We start from the raw sequence: 20,242 nt of genomic DNA on the forward strand, positions 1-20,242 counted from the left end.
TCTCACCCCGGGACGCTCACTGGGAGGTCACCTCCACAGCTTCTCCAACACAGTGGGATTCCCTCTGGAGTTTTCATGCCCGGTACCATGTAATGGAAGATGAGAACCGCTCTCAAGGAAAAAAGGTAAAGTTTGGTAAAAAGTACTGGATCTGGACGCGGAGCTGGATTTGTGGACTTTGTGGAAGCTGCTTGAACGAGGGACTGTTAACCTTACTGGAGTTTTGTTTTTGAATCTGGCCCACTGGGGAAAGGCTAGGCTAGCAAGGGAGCTGAGTGTCACGCCAGGTGTGTGTGAGAGGTGTCTGTGATGCTAGAATTCATTAAAAGCCATCAGGTGACCGTGAGTCCCTGTTGCTGTCTGTGAGTGTGAAAGTAGCAACTGCTTGTGCTGTGTGTGTGTGCGAGTGTGTGTCTTTGTACACCTGTGCTTTGGTGTGAGTGTTTGCTTTTGTGTGTGTGTGTTTATTGTTCCCCAAGTCAGAAGGAGACGTGCTTTGGTTTGGGTGTTTTGAGTAGGCCTTTCTAGTTCTGGTATCTTTTTTTGGAACAGAGAACAAAAGAGAGAGGGAGAGAGAGAGAGAGAGAGAGAGAGAGAGAGAGAGAGAGAGAGAGAGAGAGAGAGAGAGAGAAGGTAGAGGGGGGGGGGGGCGGGAGACGCAGACAGCAAGCCGGGTGGGCGGGGGGGCAGCAGCGACGTGGTGAGGTCATAACCCTGGATTTCCCAGAGATGGAAGGTCATTGCTATGACCGCACATGGGACGGGGAACGGGACAACTACCAGATCGACTACCGTCGGATCGTGGGGGACACCGAGCCGGCCAGACCCCGCCTCTCTCCCCGGGACGGGGAGCAGCAGGCCCCCCCCTACGGCCCGTACACCCACACCAGCCCCCACAGCATCGGCCACGAGACCGCGGCGCAGCGGTACAGCGCCACTCGGATCCAGGCCGGATACGAACCCGAGAGGTCAGTCTGGGCCTGATCTGCCGGACCTCCGTCGGACCGCGTGGCTTCAGAGCCGAGCAGCAGCCGCCAATCCTTCAGCTAATGGCTCTTTGTAATGAAATAGGCCGACGGCAGGCTGTTGATGTCCCATCAGGAGGCTGGGGATGTTTTAACTTTGTGCTGACGTTCGTTGTGGGCTTTTAAAAGCCCTGTTATCTCCCACCTCTGCCTCCCCAACAATGATGTAATCAAATCCTCTTACCCGCCCTATGGCAGGACATGTCTGGAAGTATGTTCCATGCAAACAGTCTCCACAATTTGGGAATTGGAAACTCTGACTCTGAGTGTGTATGTGTGTGTGTGTGTGTTTGTGTGTATGTACAGTATGGCCGACTATTTGATCAGTGGAGGCACTGGCTACGTGCCAGAAGACGGACTGACAGCACAGCAACTGTTTGCTATCGGCGATGGACTTACATACAAGTAAGATAATGCACAGACATGTACTAGCTATACCACCATCATATCATAACCAGGCTCTCTAGACAATCACACACACACACCCACTGTGTTTATGTGTTTGTCTGGGTTAGTGTGCGTGTGTGTTTATGTGTGCAAACGTTTACGCCAATGCGTGTGTGTGTGTGTGTGCGCACGCGCGTGCGTGCGTGCGTGCGTGTGTGTGTGTGTCCTCACTGGAGGCTCAATGCAGAGTAGATGGAGAGTGTATATTAATGCAGTGGATAAGTGTGGTGCATTTCAGCATTTGAAAGATTATCTTTTGCATCAGCTTAGTCATAAAACTGGACACTAATGACACCAGCTTGATTGTGCCCACTTCTGTTGCCCTTGTTGTGTGTTCCTACATACAATACAAACCCTATTACTCTTGTTGTTTTTAGATATACATGAATGAGCAAGGGACTGCTGTTGTGTAATATAGCACTGTTGATCCTGCTTTTCAAATGCTGTGCTCTCTGCCTTTCACCCAGCGACTTCCTGATACTTCCTGGTTTCATAGACTTCACCTCTGATGAAGTGGTGAGTATATCTACACAATGTCACACACACACACACGCACACACACACACACACACACACACACACACACACACACACACATGCGAAGACACACACACAAACTTCTTGATTATACGTCTATAATGCAACCATATGAGGCAGGTTGACCCAACGTCCCTGCTTTCCGGGGATAGTGTCCGCTTTCAGCGGCCTGTCCCAGGCTAGCACTGTCTCCGCAGCTGTCCCCGTTTTACGAAAAATAGGATTCTAAAAATACATGAGTAGATTTGTAAATGGCAAAAGTTCTCGCTCGCTCCTGAATACTCCCTTTGAGACAGTTATTAGTGATACGTCTCTCGTTTAGCTAATGTGCTAACCCTAACCCTAACCTCGCTGTGAGTGGGCCTTTCCATCGCCTTTAAACCATAAGCAGGCATGACCGGTCAGAGGGAATGGGGAATCACTACACTGTAGACCCATTCCCTTATTACATTTTTGGCTAGTACCAAACTTTGAACACATCCTAGTATTGTACTACAGTAATACATCGACCAAGAAAAGAATAGGTCCCTTTTATTTCCTTTCAGAAGTTCTAACACCATATATTTTATTGATATCTGGACTGCCGAACTACACACGTCCCCGTTTGTCATTTCAGAAATCTGGTCACCTTCTAGTGAGAGCTAAAGGCTTCCTACTGACGTGCGGACGGGGAGGGCACTTTGTTGTCCCTTGGCTTTGTAAATTCTGCTGGGAAATTAAAGGACGTCTCGTGCCGGGGTGCCGATCATTACTGGTTAGCAGGTGCTTGGTAATCACGTGCTGCACACCTGCGCCGCCCACCCCTTAGCGAGCTAGCGTTACGCTAACAAGCAGCCTTTCACATCAACAGGCTGGACGCTAAGACGTGCCATGAGATGATTCATGATACAGCAAAAAAATAATTATACAAATTGCTGTGCTTTACTTGTTTGTTGGTATTTGCAGAGAAGCAAACATTTTGAAATTGGTAATGTGTTGCCACTATGCTAAATGGCCTTAGGTCTTTGGTTTAGGCATATCAACCAAAATCGTTTAATAAACTTAAACATTGTTTAAATGTAGTTTATGCTTTATTATCTACGTCTCATTATCTACATTAATGACATGGTGCCACTTTTCCAATGATGCAACTGTGATGAATGTGGTCATCATAAGTGAGCCTAATTATATATAAGCTGATATATTTTACAATTTAAGCAATTTAGTCATTTAAGTGATTTATGACAATCTTCTGAAAAAAGGATGAGGTAGTTAAAAAAACATTTTGAAATCTGTGCTGTATGCCTACTTGTTTAGTCTTGGAAGAGAGGAATAAGCCTTCACAAAATGAAAAGGCTTACCATGACTGACATATTCCCTCATCAGTTAAAATGCTCTGAAACGCTGTACAGGTAAAAAAAACAAAACGTGGCTCCGCAGTTTGTCGCGCTCAGCGCGTTCATTACTTAGCGGGGGTAGCTGACGCTCGGTGGAAGTTGGTCCTAATGACGCTGACGTTTCCTCTTTGAATCTAACGGGATCCCCCAGGATCTAACCTCAGCACTGACACGCAAGATAACGCTGAAGACTCCCCTCATCTCATCTCCCATGGACACCGTTACAGAGTCCTCCATGGCCATCGCCATGGCAGTGAGTAGGCCCGCCCACTCTCTCACGTGGCATTATGTCACTTTTTGAAACAAAGTTATCGGGTATAAACTATTCTAATTCAATCTCGGTCAGAGAGCAACAAGAGTGTACAATTTTAAAGGTAATGGATCTTACATCCATTGCTCGATGTGCTATCATACATTTGAGTGTCTTGATATCATTATCTTTATGTAAATGTGTTTGTCGTTGTGATGTATCCCCATTAATTCCAGTTGATGGGTGGAATTGGAATAATACACCATAACTGCACGGCCGAGTTCCAGGCCAACGAAGTACGGAAAGTCAAGGTACGTCTGAAAGACCGTCAACAAGACAACAGTGGACCAATGGGACCATCACATGACTTCAACCACGCCTTTGTTTTTATTTTGTCACAAATGAGTGTTTCTTTATCCGTTCTTTTCATTTGATATCTGCTTGTACTCTTGTGTGTTAGTTGTTCTTATGTAAAGTGCGTTTGAGTATTTACCAAAGTGTTGTTTTAATGATAAAACATGAATCGGTATACCTCCGCTCTCTTTGTCCGGTGTAGAAATTCGAGCAGGGCTTCATCACCGACCCGGTGGTGATGAGTCCCAGACACACGGTGGGGGACGTGTTTGAGGCAAAACTGCGCCACGGATTCTCCGGCATCCCGGTCACAGAGACGGGGAAGATGGGCAGCAAGCTGGTGGGCATCGTGACCTCCAGAGATATCGACTTCCTGTCAGAGAAGGACCACGACCGGCCGCTGGAAGAGGTCAGGGGACTGAGCATAATTGTGATCATATCAACACGTGTAACAGTCCCTGCTGTGTGTGTGTGTGTGTGTGTGTGTGTGTGTGTGTGTGTGTGTGTGTGTGTGTGTGTGTGTGTGTGTGTGTGTGTGTGTGTGTGTGTGTGTGTGTGTGTGTGTGTGTGTGTGTGTGTGTGTGTGTGTGTGTGTGTGTGTGCACGCTCTTCATGACAAGTGTTGTTGTCTTTTCAGTGCTTCCAGATCTATTCCAATTTCTATAAAAATGTTGTTTCTAAAGTTTGATACTTTAGAAATGAAAAGATGCAGCATTATAAATACTACAGGTTAAAAACGTTAAATTAAACCTATTTAGATATTGTTTGTTGATGGTTTTGTAGTTATTTCCATTCACTGTTTCACATCATTACCATTTTGGTTTTACCCAGGCGATGACTAAAAGAGAAGATTTGGTCGTTGCACCGGCAGGAGTCACATTAAAAGAGGCCAACGATATACTGCAACGCAGCAAAAAGGGTACGAATCAGCCACGCCTCACCTCGCCAAACAGAAATATATATATATATATATATATATATATATATATATATATATATATATATATATATATATATATATATATATATATAATCTATCTCAATGTAGACAATGCTGTTAGCTTTCTCACGTTGTTGTCCCCCCCCCCCACCCTGTTGGCGTCCAGGTAAGCTGCCCATCGTGAATGACAGTGACGAGCTGGTGGCGATCATCGCTCGCACTGACCTGAAGAAGAACCGGGACTACCCGCTGGCCTCCAAAGACTCCCGCAAGCAGCTGCTCTGCGGGGCCGCTATCGGCACCAGAGACGACGACAAGTACCGGCTGGACCTCATCATGCAGGCCGGGGTGGATGTCATAGTCCTGGTGGGTGTAGCATGTAGCATGATATAGTCTTGGTGGGTGTAGCATGTAGCATGATATAGTCCTGGTGGGTGTAGCATGTAGCATGATATAGTCCTGGTGGGTGTAGCATGTAGCATGATATAGTCCTGGTGGGTGTAGCATGTAGCATGATATAGTCCTGGTGGGTGTAGCATGTAGCATGATATAGACCTGGTGGGTGTAGCATGTAGCATGATATAGACCTTGTGGGTGTAGCATGTAGCACAATATAGTCCTGGTGGGTGTAGCATGTAGCATGATATAGTCCTGGTGGGTGTAGCATGTAGCATGATATAGTCCTGGTGGGTGTAGCATGTAGCATGATATAGACCTGGTGGGTGTAGCATGTAGCATGATATAGACCTGGTGGGTGTAGCATGTAGCATGATATAGTCCTGGTGGGTGTAGCATGTAGCATGATATAGTCCTGGTGGGTGTAGCATGTAGCATGATATAGACCTGGTGGGTGTAGCATGTAGCATGATATAGTCCTGGTGGGTGTAGCATGTAGCATGATATAGTCCTGGTGGGTGTAGCATGTAGCATGATATAGTCCTGGTGGGTGTAGCATGTAGCATGATATAGACCTGGTGGGTGTAGCATGTAAATTATATAGTCCTGGTGGGTGTAGCATGTAGCATGATATGGACTTGGTGGGTGTAGCATGTAGCATGATATAGTCCTGGTGGGTGTAGCATGTAGCATGATATAGTCCTGGTGGGTGTAGCAAGTAGCATGATATAGTCCTGGTGGGTGTAGCATGTAGCATGATATAGTCCTCCTGGTAGGTGTAGCATGTAGCATGATATAGTCCTGGTAGGTGTAGCATGTAGCATGATATAGTCCTGGTAGGTGTAGCATGTAGCATGATATAGACCTGGTAGGTGTAGCATGTAGCATGATATAGTCCTGGGGGGTGGGTAGAGCATTAATAGTCCTGGGGGGTGGAGCATGTAGCGTGTCAGACTCCTGTTGGCTGTAGCATGTAGCATGTTGTCGGCCTGTTGGCTGTAGCATGTAGTTGGCATGTTGTGGTCCTGTTGGCTGTAGCATGTAGCATGTTGTGGTCCTGTTGGCTGTAGCATGTAGCATGTTGTGGTCCCGGTTGGGTTTATCATCTCAGTGTATAGGTGCACTTGTACGAATAGCCCCTTGCTATCCATTGTTCTGCGATGGTAGCTTTATCTTCTGTGACGTCATGTGTTCACGCGCTGTATCCGTATTGCAGGACTCCTCCCAGGGGAACTCGGTTTACCAGATCAGTATGATCAATTACATCAAACAGGAATACCCGGAACTCCAAGTTGTGGGCGGAAACGGTAAGTTCAGGTTCCAAGGAATCTAGGAACTCCAAGTACTCTTTAGTCTTAATCTCCTTCTTAAAACAACTTATACGTCCTTGTAAGGGCTCATTAGTGCTGCGTTGATTCCACATGGTACCCGGGGTGTGCTCATTAGTGCTGCGTTGATTCCACATGGTACCCGGGGTGTGCTCAGTGGTGACGGCGGCCCAGGCGAAGAACCTGATCGACGCCGGAGTGGACGCGCTCCGGGTGGGGATGGGGTGCGGGTCCATCTGCATCACCCAGGAAGGTGAGGGACCACGCCCTCTGACCAGGAGGCAGGGGGGCAGGGGGACAACTCATTAGGTCACAGCTTGAATACAATACAAGAAATAGATATATAGTGTTAGTTTTTTACTATTTAAATGTTTATTGTTTTATTAGATTAGATTAGATTGGATTAGATTAGATTAGATTCAACTTTATTGTCATGGCACAAGTAAGGACAACCAGTACAACAAAATGCAGCTTTGTTTTACTGGTCTAACCAGTAGTGTAATCATAAAAAATGTTTTTTTCTTATCTCAATCCTTACATTTCTACTACTATCCTACACTATCTATTGTGACACCCACATTTCCAATCGGGGATTAATAAAGAATTTACCGTCACACACAGAGAAAGATGAACCAAAGCCACTTTTCAACCATATACAACAAGGCTGAAACAAGGTAGACCTGAAAACGCTGTGATTGTTGAAGCGATCGAGCCACAACAGAGGTGGAAGCTGATTGGCCGCTTGTGTTCCTCAGTGATGGCGTGCGGCCGGCCTCAGGGCACGTCCGTGTACAAGGTGGCGGAGTACGCGCGGAGGTTCGGCGTGCCCGTGATCGCCGACGGAGGCATTCAGACCGTGGGACACGTGGTGAAGGCGCTGGCCCTGGGAGCCTCCACCGGTGAACACAAACCTTTGGTTGAAGCTGATCCCGGTGCCGGATTGACCCCCTCATAGAGGTTTAGCTGCACGACGAGCACTGATGATGGGTCTGCTCCTGTAATGTATCAAAGGATGGGTAGCAGAGCCATTATCAGAGTTATGGACGAACACAGTCGCTCACAACTCTGATGATGGGTCTGCTCCTATCATGGATCAAGGCATCGGTACCACACCCAATTTGTCGCAAATAATTCCCTCAATCTAGGGCCCTGTGGTCACCGCCATTAGACGAGGTCTAATGGCGGTGAACTCATCGATACTGCCCCTCTAAGGACGGCTTGGGCCATCCTTCTTGTATCGGCGTACCCTTGGTTTCACAAAGCCCCTGTTGGTCATGTGTGAGCACAGAGTAGAGAGTTCTGAAGTGATGGAGTGAAGATAAGTGTTAGCCCTGCTGTGTTTTAGGATGATTCTTTGAATTGAATAGCCTCACCCAGTGACAATGTTGACCCCCCCCCCCCCACAGTAATGATGGGCTCACTGCTGGCGGCCACGACAGAAGCTCCTGGGGAGTACTTCTTCTCGGACGGCGTGCGTCTGAAGAAGTACCGTGGCATGGGCTCCCTGGACGCCATGGAGAAGAATAACAGCAGCCAGAAACGCTACTTCAGGTAGGAGACCAGGCAGCCAGAAACGCTACTTCAGGTAGGAGACCAGGCAGCCAGAAACGCTACTTCAGGTAAAGAGACCAGGCAGCCAGAAACGCTACTTCAGGTAGGAGACCAGGCAGCCAGAAACGCTACTTCAGGTAGGAGACCAGGCAGCCAGAAACGCTACTTCAGGTAAAGAGACCAGGCAGCCAGAAACGCTACTTCAGGTAAAGAGACCAGGCAGCCAGAAACGCTACTTCAGGTAAAGAGACCAGGCAGTCAGAAACGCTACTTCAGGTAAAGAGACCAGGCAGTCAGAAACGCTACTTCAGGTAAAGAGACCAGGCAGCCAGAAACGCTACTTCAGGTAAAGAGACTAGGCAGCCAGAAACGCTACTTCAGGTAAAGAGACCAGGCAGTCAGAAACGCTACTTCAGGTAGGAGACCGGTCAGCCAGAAACGGCACTTCAGGTAAAGAGACCAGGCAGCCAGAAACGCTACTTCAGGTAGGAGACCAGGCAGTCAGAAACGCTACTTCAGGTAAAGAGACCAGGCAGTCAGAAACGCTACTTCAGGTAAAGAGACCAGGCAGTCAGAAACGCTACTTCAGGTAAAGAGACCAGGCAGTCAGAAACGCTACTTCAGGTAAAGAGACCAGGCAGTCAGAAACGCTACTTCAGGTAAAGAGACCAGGCAGTCAGAAACGCTACCTCAGGCAGGAGACACCCGCCACTAAGAAACGCTACTGCAGGTAGGAAAGACCAAACCTAAGGAACCAGACCTCTGTGTCATTGTCAGATGGACCTTTCACATCTCTTCCACGTTATTACATTTCACTTGAATGGGCAAATAGTGATAGGAGGGGTAAAAGAAGTGATATGCTTTTTTAAATATTTTGATTTGAGCTTTCCCTACTGTATCAATGTATTAAAATAGATTAATTAAAAGACTGGTCTATACCAGCAGTCCCTTTGGGCAGAATCCAAAATCCAACTCCCACTTAATAAACGTTCCCTTTCCATACAAACATCTTGTGAATAAATATTTTGTGTGTGTGTGTGTGTGTGTGTGTGTGTGTGTGTGTGTGTGTGTGTGTGTGTGTGTGTGTGTGTGTGTGTGTGTGTGTGTGTGTGTGTGTGTGTGTGTGTGTGTGTGTGTGTGTGTGTGTGTGTAGTGAGGGTGATAAAGTGAAAGTGGCCCAGGGTGTTTCAGGCTCGGTGCAGGATAAAGGTTCCATCCACAAGTTTGCTCCTTATCTCATCGCTGGTATCCAACATGGCTGTCAGGACATTGGAGCCAAAAGTCTCTCCATACTGCGGTGAGTGTGCCCTGCTGGAGTGAACCGTCGGAACTACCTGTCTCCATGTCTGTGTGTATGTCTGAACTGTCTGTCTGTCTGTATGTCTGAACTTTCTGTCTGTGTGTGCGTCTGAACTGCTGTTTGTCTGTTTGTGTCTGTTGACACAAGGTGTGTGTGTGTGTGTGTGTGTGTGTGTGTGTGTGTGTGTGTGTGTGTGTGTGTGTGTGTGTGTGTGTGTGTGTGTGTGTGTGTGTGTGTGTGTGTGTGTGTGTGTGTGTGTGTGTGTGTGTGTGTGTGTGTCCCTCTCTCAGGTCTATGATGTACTAGTTCTGTGTGTGTGTTTGTGTGGTTCTCTCTCTCACTCACTCACTCTCTAACTCACTCACTCACTGACTCTCTCTCAGGTCTATGATGTACTAGCGCTCTCTCTCTCGAAGGTCTATGATGTACTATGTCTCTCTCTCTCTCTCTCTCTCTCTCTCAGGTCTATGATGTACTAGCGCTCTCTCTCTTTCTCTCTCTCTCTCAGGTCTATGATGTACTAGCGCTCTCTCTCTCTCAGGTCTATGATGTACTAGCGCTCTCTCTCTCGAAGGTCTATGATGTACTATGTCTCTCTCTCTCTCTCTCTCTCTCTCAGGTCTATGATGTACTATGTCTCTCTCTCTCTCTCTCTCTCTCTCAGGTCTATGATGTACTCCGGGGAACTCAAGTTTGAGAAGAGGACCATGTCCGCCCAGGTGGAGGGTGGAGTCCACGGCCTGCACTCGTACGTTCGGTCCCCTGACTCTCCTCCCCTTGAACCCCTAGCCCTCTCCCCCCGCTGGCCCTTAGTCCTCGCTCTCAGATACACCTGATCGCTACGGCCAAGGGTTTCAGTTGAATGTATCAAAAATGGAATGGTTCCTTATAAAATATTTTTTTAATTGTCGTTAAAATGCTGTATGAAGTCTTTGTAGGCCTACTTCTTTCTTTTTCACATCAACATGTGCAGCCATGAGTAAGAACATAAAGTATTTGTTGTTAGCACATATAGATTTACACAGGTGTAGCGCATTATGAACCATGTTCAAACACATCCCAGGCCATTACAGCATTAATTACCTTGGAGGACAATTTTCATTATCGCTTTGTTTGATTTAGCACAAAGCCTTACATAGTCATAGCCCAATTTACGGCTTCATCATTTGATAGTGTTGTCCAACTAATGCACTTATTTCCACCATACACTATACCCCATGACACGCAGCAGTTTGCCTTGAGATGATATATGCTTCCTTTGTCTTCAGTCTACTCACCACCTCAATCCGTTTGTCCCATCATGCATCTGTGTTTGTGATGTCCTCTGTGAAATCTCGACAAAAATGGTTTCTCGTCATCAAATAGTCTTCTTTTTCCTTCTCTTTTTCATGCTATCATGTTAGGTATTCTTTTGTGCCATGTAAGTACGTTCATCCTGTTCTCTAAAGGGACGCCGTTTCAACACCAGCTGTGAGTGTGTTCAGCCATGACAAGCCGTTTCAGAATCTGCCCTTCCCTGTCCCTTAGTGACATCCCAAGTGGGCGTGTGCACCTAGATGTATGCTGAATAGATCAGTCCACCAGCCTTACCAGTGGACTATAGCAAGCGTTTCTGATCCATCCATCATACATCTAGGTGGACACTGCCGCTTGTGGTTTCAGTAAGGGGCAGGATAAGGCCGATTTTCAAAAGGCTTGTAAAGGCTACCTAAGCTCCCACCTGGTGCTAGAACAAAGGCTCTCCTTTCTTATCACACATCCGTCTGTTGTCTGTCCGTCGTTGTTGGAGTTGTTTGTTTCCTCTGACAGTGAGTAAGGCTCCTCTGTGTTTCTGTTCCTAGTTACGAGAAGCGGCTTTACTGATGGCCAAGGAGAGGGAATATGTGGCCGTCCTGCGGCGGGAATCCCGACCTCCAACCCCCCCAGAAGGTTCAGCGTACGCATGTGACCATGCGGCCCACTTCCTCTTCTCCATGTGTGTGTGGGTCTCTCTGTCTTTGTCTCTGTCTCTCACTGTCTCTAGCTCTCTTTCTCTCGTGCTCTCTCTCTCTCTTTCACTCTGTCTCTGACTCTGTCTCTCTTTCTCCCTCTCTCTCATGCTCTCTGTCACTCACTCTCTCTGTCTCTCTCTGTCTGTTACTTTCTCTGTCTCTCACTTGCTCGCTCTCTATCTGTCTGTCTCTCTCTCTGTCTGTCTGTCGCTTGCACCCCCCTCACACTCTCTCCCTCTCTCTCTCACACTCTCTCGCACTCTCTTTCTCTGACTCGCTGTCTCTCCACTTGACTTATTTTCATACCGCTCATTCCTTCTAATCGGGACAACACAACACCATAGATTAAACATGAGATGAGATCAAAATGACAGTATGTAAAGCATCAAACGTATGCTCATCGTCATCTGGCTTTTTCTTTAGGGGTCGGAGGTTATGTAATGAGCGGAAGGCTCAGCAGAGAAGCTAGGGGCAGCGTGGCTTTGAGCTGCTTCCCCTCCGCTGATCCTCCTCTGCCCGTGAAGCAGCACACAAGTGGCTTTAGAAGAGAGACAGAGCTTACAGACAGCTGCCACGCTTCTCTGTTGAGACTTACAGTATGAGGGGGCTCTCAGGGTGAGTAGTTATTTTATAGAGAGAATTTGTGCGTGCAGGATATATATATATACATTGTTTATTGGTACACACTGATACATTGCTGATGATTTTAACAAACGGAAATATTGAAATATATTGTGATGCTTACATATCTGTTAGCCCGCAAGCTATGTGCTGCAAGGTATCTCTGTGGGAAAACGTGATATTGGCTATTGGTTCAGAGCCATAAATACAAGTTAATGGAATTATGTGTACGTTTACAGCGAATGTGTACACAGTAACACAGTTACTTCTGAAAGAAGGTTTGGCTTTCTGTGGTGTTTGTTATGGTGTGTATGCTAGTAGCCTTTTTTTGTATACATGCTACATTAGAGAAGAAGTAAAAAATATATAATATTCTAGTAGAAACATGATAGCATAAAGCTAGCAGATATACATCTATATGTACCCTGAGCGCCTTATAAGTACTGTAACATATCCAAATACAAAACCCAGGGCTCACACTCAGCTAGAGCTGTAGCTCCATTCATTCAGTTATAGCCTCAGCAGTTCCCCCAGAGAAAAATACAGTGTTTATACTGATCATACTGCATAATTGATTGTTCATTGTTAGAGAATATCTATTATAATTATGTTAATTATAAAAATGTTATATACTGTATCTATTTTCATAAAGCACATCATTCCTAATAATAACTTACATGTATACTTTTAGATCAAAATATTATACTATATTACTGTATTTTGCCTCGCTCTGAATTCTCATATATTGGCAATATTTAGCTGTATCAATTGCTGAATGTACAAAAATAAAGACTTCAACATATTTTATTATTTTCTAAGTGTTTTATCATTCACAAATACATTCAAATCGTGGTTATGTAACCAACGTGCTTAACACCATTGTATACTGCGAGGAGTCCTACCAGCAGAGGGCAACATTGCTACATTTCTGGGTACGTGAACTGTTGTGGAAGATAAAATGAGAAATTGCGCTTAATGTTTCTTAAAGTGCAATATTTATATTTATACAGTATAGTGTTTGAAAAACGTGATTTTGTTTTGTGATTTAAAAAAAAATGGAAATACAGCTAATAAGCAAGCCAATAACTTCATATCTTGGTATCTTATATGTAAATGTGCAAATAAACAAGGCATGTGAATTAAGTATTCATGAATTAGTTAATTATTCATTGAAGGCTTTGAAATTACGGAAATTATATCTAACTCTATGAAAGCATCAGAACTGTTAAATTGAGATATTTTTGTAAAAAAAAAATCTGAAGTCTAACCGTGCATTCCCAACAAGAGCGAAGGCGCGGCATGAATTCATATAAGGTAAAGGCAATTCTTTCCCAGTGAATTTCACTTTTGTTGTTTGTTGTACAAAAGTTTGTTGCACAGGCAAGCAACCTTGTGTCTCCTAGTTAAGCTAGTAGACACCGCTTTTGGTGTGAACGCGCCTTTATGGAACTGTCAATATGCTCTCATGTTATCCACTTAAGGGAATACATAAGAGTTTTCTATTATTATGCTAACATTACTAGCATAAGAATGTCAGGGTTTGTAACATTTGTTTCTGAAGCTGTCAATCATTTAATGAAAAAAAAGGTGCAGGAGAAGTTCAAACAGAACAACTTGAATATATTAATTCTAAATTACAATGACAGCACATGACGAATAAGTTTCAGTAGGCTTTGTCAATAAACTAAACATTTTGACCATTAGACCAAACTAAAACTTTTTTCATATTAATTCAATAAGTTCACTATTCAAAATGTATCCCTCCAGCCAAATCCTATAACAGAATTAATTGGTGGTCCTCCAATAGTCTTGATTAGCCCCCTTCAGATCTGAGGTAAAACCTTAATGAACCCAGTGTAGGGGTTGGCAAATGATTCTGTTTAGGACTGCACTTAAAACCTGCAGGATCTTAGCTCTTGAATTGCAGGATTGAACCTCCTGGCTGTAGTCACCTAAAGCTGACCTTCACAGTTCAATGGTGTCGCTGCACACACTCTGAGAATCAATCTGTCTGCAGACATGGACAAATTCCGCCTGTACTTCCAGATCTCGCTCCAGCTGTTGGCTCTTGCTGAGGTGCTCAGTCCCTAACAGACGGCCGGATCCACAGCTGCCCTGGGAGGCCAGGCTCAGCGTCCGGTACCGCCTGTGATAGTGCAGCTGGGGGATGGCCCTGGGGAGGGTGCCATGGGCGAAGCTGTGGCCTCTGTTAGCCCAGGGATAGGCCCGCGTCTTCCTGGTTTTCCCGGGGTCGCTGCACAGACCCTGGGACGAACCCCCTATGGAAGCCTGGTCGAAAGCACCAGGGGTACTTCCCGTCCGATTCAATGGCTCCGGCAATGTTGAGGGCATGTTTTGATGCGACGGAGTGTCAGGTAGCTGCGACTTAGATAGAGGACTCTCGTGATCCGCGTCACCACAGGAAGTTGTACGGTAAAGGCCACTGTCTTCATAGCTGTAGCCTAGCGGTGGTTTAACAGGAGAGTTTAAGGACAGGCTGGAGGAGGCATTGGGTAGCCTTGGAGGTCCAAATATACTGCGGGAGAACAGGGCGTCGCTGAATAAGGCCTGGTCAATGCTGCGAGACAAGTCTATGGGAGAAGGAGGACGCAGGTCCCCCGTAGAGTCAGCGTCCAGGCCGAGACTATCCAGGGAGGACAACTTGTAATCGGCAGCTTGTGTTCTGCGTGGGGGTGACGGGGCTGCAGGTCGCGGCAGCACAGATGTAGATTCCAAGGTGCTGATTCTACTTAAAGGGTCCACGAGTGGGCAGAGTGGCAGGGCCTCGGACTGCCCATTGGAGGTAATCTCACACACCACTAGCTTTTCCTGCGTACCCTGGGACCAGAGGAAGTGAGGGGAGAGGGCGACGGACTTGCCTTCTCCCAGAGACGCCAGGACGGCTGGGCCGCCTGAAGGGGAGTCGCTCGGCAGCTGGGACCACGATCCCGGCCGAAGTGGAGCCTTCGACTTGACGGGAGAGCGGGTGCCACAGAACAGCGGGTATGCACCGATGAGAGCCAGGCCCAGACACACGGCCACCTCACACAGCCGGCAGCTCAGCTGGTAGCTCCACCAGGGCCAGGCCTCGAAGACATAGGAGCCCACTCCTCCCAGGCCCAGGTAGTGCAGGAGGCCATAGAGCTGAAGACCTCCGCAAGCCAGCAGACACAGTGACGCCGCTATGCCGACACCAGCCGCCCTGGCCCAGTCTTCCACCTCAGCAAACGGGCACTTTGTAGGCCGCAGGACCTCCGGGGAACCCCCTCCCTCTGCGTTGTCACCCAGTCGGAAGATGTGTTTGGTTTGGGCTCGGGCCAAGCAGTAGAAGATGAGGTAGGAGAACGGGAGCAGGACAGAGAGGCACACGAACAGGCCTCGGGGTAGGAGGAGCAGGGCAGGGAAGGAGGGAAGGAGCTGGAGGAGACCCACACAGCCCAGCGAGACCATCCCATGGAAGAAGGACAGACACAGGAGCAGGCAGGGCGAGGGGGAGAGCGGGCAGGAGACGGGGCTGAGAGATCGACGGAGAGACGAGTGCATGCGCGAGCGCAGGGAGAGGAGGATGAAGGCCAGGGAGAAGGCTGAGGCCAGGCAGGGGAAGGAGAGCTCAGAGAGGAGGAGGGAGGCCAGGGGAGGGAGGCGCTCCTGGTGACTGTAGGCGTCGTAGAGCAGAGAGAAAGCCCGGATCCCTCCGAATGCCAGGAGGAGCAGATGCAGCAAAGTGAAATAGGGGCTTCCCATGGGACAACGCAGGGGTAAACCCAACAAACACACGACGGATATGAAGCCGGACATGGCGAAGATTGATCCCACACCGTAGATGTGTGCTTCCCAAGCCACGCCCCACGTAGCCATGGCAGAATTCCAATCAGAGTACAGAGGGATGAGAAACGGCGGGCTAGGAAAATGAAAGGGATTCGGGGATTTGTCCGATTTGAAGTCTTCTGGGTAAACAGGAGTGCAGGATTGGTTTCTGGTTTCTGGCATTGACTCATCTGTAGGGTCACTGTTACAATCTGGATGAGGCAGTGTAGCACTGATGTCCGAGTCCTGGTCTTCATCAAGGGAATCTGCCAACGCATCAGATAACATGTTAACAATGGCTTCTTTTGCTTTATTTGATTAGATTGGTAGATTGTCTTGATTAAGATTGATTGTAAAAAAAATTGCACTGGCAAACACATACAGTTAAGTACGGAATAGGTTCTGGGACTTGAGTTGTTGGGATGTACAATTTCACAATCTTAACGAATAATAAAATAAAGACATTAAAGAATATAAAATGAGGAAGAAGAAGAAGAAGAATGCCATGGCTTTAACGAGCCTCAAAGTAAAACCAGAAGGGATATGCAGTGTTTTCACTGAGTTAATCCATAATAAAATAGACCGGGACTAACACGGGGAGACCTTAACTAGGTCACACAGGAAAAGAGCCGAGTGCATGAGTGGTGGCTGGGGGATGTGTGTGTGGCTGACATACGCACACACACAGAGAGAGAGAGAGGGAGAGAGAGAGAGAGAGAGAGAGAGAGAGAGAGAGAGAGAGAGAGAGAGAGAGAGGAGAGAGAGAGAGAGAGAGAGAGAGAGAGAGGGAGAGGGAGAGAGGGAGGGAGAGAGAGAGAGAGAGAGAGAGAGAGAGAGAGAGAGAGAGAGAGAGGGAGAGAGAGAGAGAGAGAGAGAGAGAGGAGAGAGAGAGGAGGGAGAGAGAGAGAGAGAGAGAGAGAGAGAGAGAGAGAGAGAGAGACAGAGACAGAGAGAGAGGGAGAGGGAGAGGGAGGGAGAGAGGGAGAGAGAGAGAGAGAGAGAGAGAGAGAGAGGGAGAGAGAGAGAGAGAGAGAGAGAGAGAGAGAGAGAGGGAGGGAGAGAGAGAGAGAGAGAGAGAGAGAGAGAGAGAGAGAGAGAGAGAGAGAGAGAGAGAGAGAGAGAGAGAGGTAGAGAGTATTTGGTGATAAGGTAAAAAATTGACCTCATTGTTGCTCTCATTTGGTAATCTTTTTAGAATCATGCAATGGTCCTGTGTAAAGTATTAAAAGAATAAAAATACTTAAAATAAACATTTTTGTTGCTTGTTAAACCAATAAATAATGCAACTGTCATATTTTCCAGTTACTTCAACCTCCAATGTTTGCATGTCAACAACCAACCTCTTTGTCATAATACAGTTGTTTTTTTGCATGACATATCAGATCATCAAAATATGGGGTTGCATGCCTACTTAAAACTTTATGTTTGAAAGACATTCCCTGGAGCTTGGGATTGTTTGAGGAGCTATTCTTAAATGACTCTACTTGTTTTGGGTCTTGGCCTACTAAATCTGGGTCGACTGGATCTACCCCACCTATAATTTGACAATTTGACGGATAGGTAGGTGACCAGTGGGAGCTTGAAACTCAATGAGAGACATTCAGTTTCCACGAGTTTGTCCATATAATTTGTGTCCATTTATGTGTTTTTGCCATACTTTAAATACATTAAATTGTAGGATCGCCTGATACAGTTCAGAATGTAAGAGATAAAATGGGGTAGACAGAGATGCAAGAGAGTGAGATTTTACAGTGCTTGAGTAAACCAATGAAAAGCACGTACACACTGGATGCATAATAAACACTGAACACGACTGCGTTGCCTGCAGAATACACTGCAGTGGTTAATTCATGGGCAGTCTTTTGAGCTTTCAGCCATATGTAAAGTAGGTTGTGATGGCTCTATCAACCTCAAATGCCATATTAATAGCTGTCCAACCAGCAGAACAGAATGTAAAGGAATTTAAGATCAGAAACGGTTGATCTGGAGATGGAATGTAGTCTTAATACCCCGTTCAATATTGTCTACTTGAGGATCTTACCTTCCACCTTCTGTGGCCTGCTGTTGTTCCCTCTATCTAACGGGCATCCTGTTAAACCGTCCTCATTGGTCGTTGGCTCGGTCTTCTGGCTGTCCACGGGCCCGTCCTGTGCAGAGACCGACTGGTCCACTCTCCCTCTGTCCTGCGTCGCAGGGGCCAGGTCCACGGCTGAGGTGTGTGTCGTCCCTGAGCCGGGCCGAGGAACGGACCACAGCGGCTGGACCTCGGTGCTCTCGTGGGGCCTAGCAGGGGGCTCATTGTCTTCAGCCCCCCCGCCACTGGCCTCCTCCAGCCCACCTTGGGGTGTCGGCCCCTGGGTAGACTCTGCTCCTCGCTCCCCGCCGCCGATCCCTTTCAGCCCATCCTCCTCCACCTCCTCCTCCTCCTCCTCCTCCTCCTCCTCCTCCTCCTCCTCCTCCTCCTCCTCCTCCTCCTCCTCTTCCTCCCTGGAAGACGCAACCTCTTTATCACGTCTCTCTGGAGGCATCAAGTCACTGTTTGAGGGAGAAATCCCCTCAGCGCTGTCGTGCGTGTCCTCGTATTCCCCAAACGCTGCATGTCCGTCGGCGTCCTCGGAGGGCATCGAATGCCGAGGGAGGTGCACCACCAAGGGGTGGACCGGGTCAATCTCTCCAGAGGTTAGGAACACAGGGTCTGGCCGGGCGTCAGCGGGAAGGCCAGGCTCTGGATGTGTGGACGTGGATGAGAGGTGTCGGGGAGACCCTGTATCCGCCGTCTCTCGCGTTTCCTGGAGGTCTTCCGCCGTCGATGGAACCGCATTGAGGGATAGGAGAAGGTAGAGAGTAGCACCCAACCGAAGCATGGTGGAAGTGTGGAACATGCTTCGGGGAAAGTCACATGTCGTCTGTGGCGTTTGAAGGCACTCTTCCGATCACATCGTGAACTAATCAGTGACCTCAAAGTCGCCAGTGATGTTGCTTCACACACCTGTGGTCAGGACACATGGTAGCTGACATAAATACCACTTGTACATATATATATATTAATATTCAGTCTGTGTTGTCACACAAAGCTATCCATTTATATTCAAAATCATTAAGTTCAAAGCCTTTCGGTAGACATGCATTCAACATTTTGAAAATCTCTAGACGATTTTCATCACTTATGAATAATTAGCATTTTACACACAAAAACACACCACACACACACACACACACACACACACACACACACACACACACACTTACACACACACACACACACACACACACACACACACACACACACACACACACACACACACACACACACACACACACACACACACACACACACACACACACACACACACACACACACACACACACACATCGCCTACTAAAACAGCCTCTGATTCCTTTGCATTCAGTGTGTGTTCATAATGTCTCCCAGTGTGATTTCCTGTAAAGAGGATGCTCTCTTACCTTATGAATAGCTCATTGCTGCAGTCTATCTCTCTCTGTGTGTACAACACATAGTTTCAAGCAAGCCTTCTTAGCCCCCTCTCTCTCTCTCTCTCTCTCTCTCTCTCTCTCTCTCTCTCTCTCTCTCTCTCTCTCTCTCTCTCTCTCTCTCTCTCTCTCTCTCTCTCTCTGCGTAGCTATCTGGGTCTGTTCACAACCACTGTGCACTGCCTCTCTCTCCCCTCCATCAGATCCATTGGACCAACCTAGCCACACCCCCTTCCCTGCCTCTGTCGACCCCCCCCCCTCTCCCTCCCCCCTCTGTCCCTCGGCCCCTCACTTCACAGATAGACGTCCGTCAGCCGGCTACTGCTGCTGTCCACTGGTGCAGGAGAGACACCTGGTTGAGGGGGCACTCTTCATGCTCTAGTTTACACACACACACACACACACACACACACCACACACACACACACACACACACACACACACACACACACACACACACACACACACACACACACACACACACACACACACACACACACACAGACACACACACAAACACAAACAAGCACACACAAACATATACAAACTCTATCTTTTTTTCTCTCTCTCTCTCTCTCTCTCTCTCTCTCTCTCTCTCTCTCTCTCTCTCTCTCTCTCTCTCTCTCTCTCTCTCTCTCTCTCTCTCTCTCTCTCTCTCTCTCTCTCTCTGAGGAAATGCAGTGTAGTCTGAATCCACTCGGGGCCGGACACAGAAACCCCACCACTACAGAGAAGAAAATAATAAAGAAACCCATCAACAGCACCATGCCGGTCCCGTTCCCAGAAGGCAGCCAGTACTTTGCTCCAGCCACTATACAAGATCAATA

The 20,242-nt window shown here is 47.4% G+C and overlaps 2 protein-coding genes across 2 annotated transcripts; one reads left to right on the top strand and one right to left on the bottom strand.

Annotated features, from left to right (window-relative positions):
• The first annotated feature begins 729 nt into the window (after positions 1-729).
• impdh1a (IMP (inosine 5'-monophosphate) dehydrogenase 1a) lies at positions 730-13,189 on the top strand. Its single transcript, XM_056599499.1, is given in 19 exon segments — positions 730-968; positions 1,332-1,430; positions 1,940-1,988; positions 3,537-3,638; positions 3,872-3,946; positions 4,192-4,399; positions 4,402-4,480; positions 4,686-4,722; positions 4,818-4,908; positions 5,096-5,295; positions 6,542-6,632; positions 6,811-6,906; positions 7,409-7,552; positions 8,060-8,204; positions 9,358-9,501; positions 10,169-10,252; positions 10,908-10,924; positions 11,346-11,440; positions 11,919-13,189. Coding segments are annotated over 19 exon segments (2,013 nt in total). The 3' UTR covers positions 11,937-13,189.
• Positions 13,190-14,067: 878 nt separating this feature from the next.
• Positions 14,068-18,805, bottom strand: prrt4a (proline rich transmembrane protein 4a). The gene is made up of 3 exons (XM_056598688.1): positions 18,460-18,805; positions 17,965-18,261; positions 14,068-16,189 (listed from the first exon to the last, which is right to left on the bottom strand). The coding sequence occupies exons 1-3, from the start codon at positions 18,803-18,805 to the stop codon at positions 14,082-14,084; spliced, it is 2,751 nt and encodes a 916-aa protein (XP_056454663.1). The 3' UTR covers positions 14,068-14,081.
• Positions 18,806-20,242: the final 1,437 nt, after the last annotated feature.

This window comes from Gadus chalcogrammus, chromosome 9 (assembly GCF_026213295.1).
Source record: "Gadus chalcogrammus isolate NIFS_2021 chromosome 9, NIFS_Gcha_1.0, whole genome shotgun sequence".
Taxonomy (NCBI): domain Eukaryota; kingdom Metazoa; phylum Chordata; class Actinopteri; order Gadiformes; family Gadidae; genus Gadus; species Gadus chalcogrammus.